The sequence below is a fragment of the Ailuropoda melanoleuca genome, chromosome 6 (assembly GCF_002007445.2).
Source record: "Ailuropoda melanoleuca isolate Jingjing chromosome 6, ASM200744v2, whole genome shotgun sequence".
Lineage (NCBI taxonomy): Eukaryota > Metazoa > Chordata > Mammalia > Carnivora > Ursidae > Ailuropoda > Ailuropoda melanoleuca.
The window spans coordinates 73,095,792-73,103,746 of record NC_048223.1 but is presented as its reverse complement, the minus strand read 5'-3'; the positions used below and the strand labels follow the sequence as shown (position 1 = coordinate 73,103,746).

At 43.6% G+C, this 7,955-nt stretch overlaps 1 protein-coding gene across 1 annotated transcript in view; it reads right to left on the bottom strand.

Annotated features, from left to right (window-relative positions):
• DDX21 (DExD-box helicase 21) overlaps positions 1-7,651 on the bottom strand; it is a 24,903-nt gene extending 17,252 nt beyond the window's left edge. Inside the window, exons 1-5 of the mRNA XM_034663586.1 lie at positions 7,473-7,651; positions 5,146-5,595; positions 3,056-3,131; positions 2,011-2,189; positions 212-329 (exon numbers count right to left, since the gene is read on the bottom strand). Of these exons, the coding sequence (XP_034519477.1) occupies positions 212-329; positions 2,011-2,189; positions 3,056-3,131; positions 5,146-5,595; positions 7,473-7,559 (910 nt within the window). The 5' untranslated portion in view covers positions 7,560-7,651. The remainder of the gene's footprint in view (positions 1-211; positions 330-2,010; positions 2,190-3,055; positions 3,132-5,145; positions 5,596-7,472) is intronic.
• Positions 7,652-7,955: the final 304 nt, after the last annotated feature.

Here is a 7,955-nt window from a genome sequence, read left to right as displayed (position 1 = left end):
TTAAAAAAAAAAAAAATCCAAGTAACCATACATAGGATTTGACAAATCATTATGTAGGACCATGTTCTCGACCATTTTAAACAATAAAGACAAACGAGAACCACTGTAAGTGACGTGACTAGGTAAGACCAGATGTCGAGGCCAGAGAAATCCAACCAGGGCATCCAACAATGGTTGGCATTTTCCTTCCCTCACTTTCGAGTTTACTTACTCTGACCTCCATAGGGTGTTCCACCATAAAAACAAGCCACTGCCAGCTTTCTTGTGATGTCACTGAAGTCTCTGCTTACTTGATTTGCCAGCTCCCTCGTGGGTGCAAGAACCAGCACCTGAAAACGAAAAACTAATCGTTGAATTCACACTATTATGCAGTATTTGTTTCTTAACAAATCTGGGATTCACCAGAAGGCTCAACTCATCAACCTACAAGTATTTTCAAAACATCTGTTATCTGCTTTGCAATGTACTTTGTGTGGGTAAGGATCATAAATGTAATACAGGGGCGCCTGGGTGGCACAGCGGTTAAGCGTCTGCCTTCGGCTCAGGGCGTGATCCCGGCGTTATGGGATCGGGGATCGAGCCCCACATCAGGTTCCTCCGCTGGGAGCCTGCCTCCCACTCCCCCTGCTTGTGTTCCCTCTCTCACTGGCTGTCTCTGTCAAATAAATAAATAAAATCTTTTTAAAAATAAATAAATAAATAAATGTAATACAGTCCCTGATAAATCTACTCAGGAAAAAAGTTTGCGATCCTACCGATTAGAAGGGACGTAGGGCCCAAACAGCGGTGCTCCAGGAGGGTTGCATGAAGCAGGCCAGAGGAACTGCGGAGTTTCCTGGAGCTGCTACTACTTAAATAGCATTCTGGGAAAGCAACAACTCAAGCAAGGAGTAACACTGCTGACGGTAACAACATTAGCTAATCTTTGAGCTTTTACTGTCTCAGGTTCTACTAAATGCATACTATGCATTATTCTCACAAGTTACTGACCCATCCACAACTGTATCGTACAATTGTACCTACAATAAACGCACAAAAGATTCTGAACTGAAAGTCTAAGCAGCAAAGCCTGGGTTTAAATTCAGGCAGTTGGGCTCCAAAACCAATAGACTAAACCTCTACACTCCAGTAAACTGAAAGTAGAACAAAGACTAGTTAAAGCAGGACCAACATGGTGAGGGGCTCTGAATCCCAGAGCAGACTGAGTTTGACCGAACAGGACATACAACATGAACCTACTATACTATAGATCCTTAAGAAGGGTAACAGCATGAAACAAGTATGATTTAAGAACATTTTTTTGATTCATCAGATAAATTTATCCAACAGATACTTACTGAATATCCACTATACACCAAGCTAGAATAATTCCAAGTGCTGGAATAATTCATTTGTTTAATGCTGCATTTGTTTACAGCGATAAACAATGAATGAATGAGGGGTGAGTATGGACACTGGCAAAACAGTAAACAAGGGAGGTGGGGCCAGAAAGTCAAGTGCAAGAAGCCAGAACCACAATGACAACGTAGGCATTTCAGTGAGGTTAAGGTTTGTCAAACGCCAGGTTCTCCAGAAATGAACGCAATGAGCACCATCTTGACAAGGAAGCTTGGACTCTTCACCTCTCTGAGTACCCCTCCTTCTACTCATGTATCTCTATTAAAATTGCTTTCTCCATCTGGTAAAAATGGTCAAAGACACCTGATCAAACCTGTAAGCCCCAGGAACATCTAATAATTTGAAGGGAACACAATGAGCATTAATAATACAGGTGATCACAACCATGGGGCAGATTGTAATATTTAAATATACAGGGTTTGTGGCCAACAATCTTAAAAGAATCCTCCTGCTTTAGCTTCAAATAAAAATCTGTAATAGATTAAAAAAAAAAAAGGCTTTTAGGAGAACCCAGTAAAAAAAAAAACAGTACACGATGTAAACAATGCCTAAAAGATGGTTTTTCTCCTGTGCAGATATGGAGCCCCTGAGGTCTGTGTTAAAGTTAGTTACCTGAGGGGCACGGCCTCTTTTCCGGTCTTGCATTTCTCCCTGAAGTTTCTCAATCAAAGGGATGGCAAAGGAGAATGTCTTCCCAGTTCCTGTCCGCGCCTGTGCAATTAAGTCCTTTCCACTATAGACGTGGTGAAATGTCTTTGCTTGTATAGGAAACAGGAAGGTCACCCCACGGGCTGTGAACAAATTAACCATGTTATCTGACATTGCGGTTCTTAAAATCCCAGCCATGCTTCTGGTCCTGCAGAATTAAGGAATTCTATCTTCTGCTCAATCTCTACAAAGGCATGTTCCAATGTATTCTGGTTGTGAAGGATCTGCTGGTTTCAAGAATATCAACGAACTCTAAAGCACCAAATTATGGTAAATATGATTTTAAGAGTTTAGTTACTTGTCACGAAATCTCATCCATAGGTCAAGAGAAGCCCCCAAATCAGGTGCTTTGCAGTCCAGACTATGCCACACCTGATTCAGAAAACACCAACTCCAGCATCTGTGACTACCTAGTTCATTCACAGGCACACTGCCAGGCTGAGTTCTGAGCAAGGCTGGTATCGTTAAGAGATGTCTCAAGAAGTGGGAGAAAATAAAAAGAAAATATGAACATGGCATGAACCATTTATTTGCACCAATGCAATCAGTCCTCACACTTCTGAATACACGTATTGGTTGGAATAAAAGTTAATCACCGATTTAAGAGGCAGTAAAGCCTGGCGCCTGGGCGGCTCAGTCAGTTAAGTGTCTGCCTTCCGCTCAGGTCATGATCCCAGGTGCCCCGCTCGGTGGGGAGTCTGCTTCTCCCTCTCTCTCCACCCCTCCCCCTCCACTCATGCTCTGTCTCTGGCTTTCTCTCTCTCAAATAAATAAAATCTTATAAAAGGGGGGGCATCAAAGCCATCATTAGTACAGTCCTATAATGTATATATATATATATATATCTACTTCATTATATGGTTGCATATATGTCCTTTATCTCAACAAAAACAGTGGAGTGCTTCCAAATAAATATTCTAACATTATACAATATTTCCAAAAATATTACCTTTGAGAAGTTTAATAGTCGGTTCAGATATGGGAAAATTAGAGAAAGCTCCTTCTTTTTGTTCCACAGGTATTTCCTATCAAGTAAAGGGCCACAGAAAGAAATCAGTAACTTCACCCCTACATAAAATCAGAGAAGCCTTCTGAGAAAGAAACAGAACCAATTCTAAAACATCTCTTCTAAATCAACCAAAAAGGCACAGAAACTTTGATAGGTAAGTCAAGACCCAAAAAGGAAATTTATCATAATCATCTATAAAACCCTAAGAAAAGAAGAATCTGTAGCAAATATATACTGTACACATACAATGTGTGTGGGTAGTGTAGGCAGATGCAGTCCCGACTAACAACTATTGCACTGCCATCCCATACGAACAATGTACAGCAGTCCCCCCTTATCCATAGCGGATTTGTTCTAAGACCCCCAGTGGATATCTGAAACTGTCGACAGTATGGAACCTTTATATATACTATGTTTTTTCCTATACCAAACCCATGATAAATTTATAAATTAGGCACGATAAGCGACTAACAACAGTAATAATAGAACAATTATAACCATAAACCATAATAAAAATTATGTGAATGTGGTCTCTCTTTCTCTCAAAATATCTTCCTGTACTGCATTCACCCTTCTTGGAATGATGTGAGCTGATAAAATGCCCAAGTGATGAGATGAAGTGAGGTGAATGCCACAGGTATTGCGATGCAGCTACTATTAACCTTTGGACAATGTGCCAGCAGGGGAATGATCTGCTCCTGAACATGGCTGACAGAGAGTAACGGAAACCCTGGAAAGCGGGCGCCTGGGTGGCTCAGTTGGTTGAGCATTCAGCTCTGGTCATCATCTCAGGGTTGTGAGATTGAGCCTCCAGCTCTGTGCTCAGCACAGAGTTGGCTTAAGATTCTCTCTCCCTCTGCACCACCACCACCCCTCCACCCCTCTCATGCTCTCTCTCTCTCTCTAAAATAAACAAATAAAATCTAAGGAAAAAAAAAGAAAGAAACTGAAACCCTGGAAAGCAAGACGTCAGATCAGGGGGGACTTCTGTACTGCTAAAAAGGTCATTAACCCTTTTCCACAGCCACATCTTTCACATACATCCACAGAAAGCAAGAAACAAACATTTATGACAAAGTGGTCACTGTGGCATTATTTTAAAGTAAAAAAATCTAAATGCCCAATAGAGGAATTAAGTGATTTCTAAACATTTATATGATGTATTATGGAAGCATTAAAAATATTTAATATTTAGGGGGCGCCTCGGTGGCACAGCGGTTAAGCGTCTGCCTTCGGCTCAGGGCGTGATCCCGGCGTTATGGGATCGAGCCCCACATCAGGCTCCTCCGCTATGAGCCTGCTTCTTCCTCTCCCACTTCCCCTGCTTGTGTTCCCTCTCTCGCTGGCTGTCTCTATCTCTGTCAAATAAATAAATAAATAATATTTTAAAAAATAAATAAATAAATAAATAAATAAATAAATAAATAAATAAAAATAAAAATAAAAATATTTAAAAGTAGGGCAAAGGGGCGCCTGGCTGGCTCAGTTGGGTAAGCATCCTACTCTTGGTTTCAGCTCAGGTCATGATCTCAGGATTGTGAGACTAAGCCCCGAGTTGGCTCTGCACTCAGCGTGGAGTCGGCTTGAGACTCTCTCTCTCCTCTCCTTCTGCTCTTCTCCACCACTAGCGCACACTCGCTCTCTCTCCCTCCCTCTAAAAATAAAAATAAATAGGGGCACCTGGGAGGCTCAATCAGTTGGGTGTCTGTCTTCAGCTCAGGTCGTTGATACCAGAGTCCTGGGACGGAGTCCCACATCAGGCTCCCTGCTCAGCTGGGTTTCTGCTTCTCCCTCTCCTTCTGCCCCTCCCCCTGCTCCTTCTCTTGCTCTCTCAAATAAATAAATAAAATCTCAAAAAAAAAAAAAGAGAGAGAGAAAGAGAGAATGGAGATCAAGAGTTGCATGCTCTACTGACTTGAGCCAGCCACGTACCCCTCTCCCACTTTTAAATAATACCAGGAGCAATTACCTACTTATTTATCTGAAACAACAATGAAAGATACATTCTGTATACTAAAATACAACCCTACCTGCTCTAATTCACTGTTACTTTCTTCCCCTGGCGTTTCACTGGAGTCAGAGACAGGTCCGGAATGAGGGAATCCATTCTTCAGTTTGGGGCCTTTCTCTCCAATTTCTCCATTCATTTCCTTTTCTTTCTTCATCTTCTTGGGCTTGGGAGCATCTATTTCTTCTTCAGAAGGTTCTTCACTTTTTATTACCTTTTTGGTTTTAGGAGAAACAACTTTCTTTTCAGTGGACTCCTTTAGTTTTTTCACACTTTTGGTTTTAGGAGGAATAATGTCATCCTGAGATGGCTCCTCTTTCTTTTTCGCCTTTTTGGATTTAGGAGAATTCATGTCAACCTCATTAGATTCGGCTTTCTTTTTAACTTTTTTAGCTTTGGGGGAAATAATTTCTTCCTTTACTTCTGTTGCCTCTTCAGTCTTACTAGATTTTGGCTTCTCTCTTCTACCTTTCTAAAAAATAAAATACAAACTACTGAGCAAAGCATGTATACATTTGTATGATACATCAATTCTGGATTATTTCAAGATCACATAATTATGAAGAACACAAATTGGGGGCATTTTTCAACATTTGTACTTTCACCTTGTAATAAGTCAAAACACTATGTTTTTTAGTACCATTTCTTGGGTGTATGGAAATAAGTACAGTGTTTATCAATGATTTCATCAGCTTAGAAGAGAATACTTCTTGGTATCTATTCAATTCATGTTGGTTGAATACATTGTCAAGCTTTCATAGGGGATCTGGAGTGGCTCATGGGATGCTCCAAGAGGCTCTAAACTAAAGATGTATGACTATAGAAAGTGATCAAGTATTTATTACTAACAGAGTACTAAGGCCATATACGTCCACAGAGGGACAATGTTAAACAGATTTCTTTCTCTGCTAGAATGCCTGTACGGGTAAAATAGGGATTTATAATACCTGTCTTGCTATCTGACAAGTGCAAATGAATTTACAACAGAGACACCAAAAATCTATAAAACCCCACAATCTATCACCCCATGTGTAAAAAAGATGTATCTAATTTAAATAGGGGGTGGGGGAAGCACTACTACAAGGAAGTGGAATGGGTGAAACCTCCAAACCAAACCAAACCAAACCCAGGACAATGGCTCCTACCTGAAATGTCTGACCTTTCCCAACTTTTCATTATTACTGAAAGTTAATTACTTAACAGTACTGAAACCAGGTAGACAGGTGCTGTAGCCTCTGTTAAAACCTCTCTGAAAGGCCAGTCCCAAAGTATGGAGACTATTACATTTAGCTGAAATCGGCCTCCCTAAAACTTCAGGCTCCGTCTCTGCTCTCAAATCATGAATGAGGGTAATCTTTCCCACGCCATCATCTTTCAGACATCTGAAAAATAATCTGGTCTCCCCACAAGACTTCAGTTCTTTCATCCCTAACCCAGCGGTCTCTTCTGGAATGTAATGGGGTTTCGCCACGTCCCTCTTCACTTGAGCATCCCACAACTGAGTACCTTCACTGGTGCGGAGCAGGTAAACCAGGACCACTTCCTCCCCACCTGTGGGGACAAGTCTGTGCTCCCCCGGCTTCTTACAACGCCAAAATATTGCTGTTGTAAAAACTCCCCATCAAAAAGACCCATACACAGCCAAGGAAAGGAAATTCTAAGTCCTGCACAATAGGAATTCGGGGACAATCTTTGTTCTCACTGACTGACCTTATCAGAGCACAGAGAATTGGTCACAAGTTAAATCACTAAGGAAGTAAAGAGGCAGACAGCGATCAAGGTAACTTAAGACCACTACACACTGTCGACCTCTATCAAAAATATGGTGTACACTCAGCACAACACAACTTCACATTTCCACGGAAAATCTGGTCAGGAGACATTAAGCCGAATACTTTATCTTCTAAAGGCTGCTTACCGGAAAACAAACGGTACTTCCCTTACTACTCAAGTGTCACTGCAGACGCCGCTCACGTGTGCAGGTGGGCCTGAAGTGTCGCTAGTCTAAAGCTTCAGTCCCTACCTTGACCGATAATTCCCTCCGCACACGCTCACGCCCGGAGTCAGGTTAGAGCCTGAGCCAGCAACGTGGGGCTCAACCGTGATCATCCAAGGGCGCCCCGGACCACGTGGGAGCGGCGCTCACCCCAGCTCCGGTCCCCCTGGGCCGCTCGTGCGCCCACCGCCAGCGGAGAGCACGGCCCCCTGGCACCCCCTCGGCCGAACCCCACGCCGGGCTCTGGACGCGCCGGGTCCCGGTGCGCGCCACGGGGTCCCAGCCCGGCACCCCACCCCGCTCCCGTACCCCGCTCCTCTCAGCGCCCCAGGTCCCTCGGCCCTCGGTGGCACCTTCTCATTCTGCTTTCGCGGTGTCTCCACTTTTTCCATGGCCGTGTCTGAGTCCAAGTCCGCGTCACTAAGGAGTTTCCCCGGCATCGTTCAGCACAAGCAATTCAGGCCGACCGGTCAGGTCCACCGCGTGGAGAGGAAGAGACTGCACTACCGGTCAAGAACACCCACTTCCGTCACTTCCGGTAGCAAATCAGTTCCTGCGGAAGCAGAAAGCCCCAGGGAGGCCGGAGCCCACGTGGTAGCCCCGAAGTACCGGCTGCTCCGGCTGGTGGGCGTTAGTGAATTCCCTGCTCACCGTGCCTGGACTAGAAGGCCCCAACTGTGAGGAACCACAAAGGTTGGCAAACGCTGGCCGGATTCTCCCTAGCCCCGGCCTGTTAAATGACTTGCTGCTTTTCCGTGATGTCTCTTCAGTGTTTTATATTAGATTGCAGGAGTTTGGCAAGATACTTCCACGCACAGACGCGACAAATGTGTATT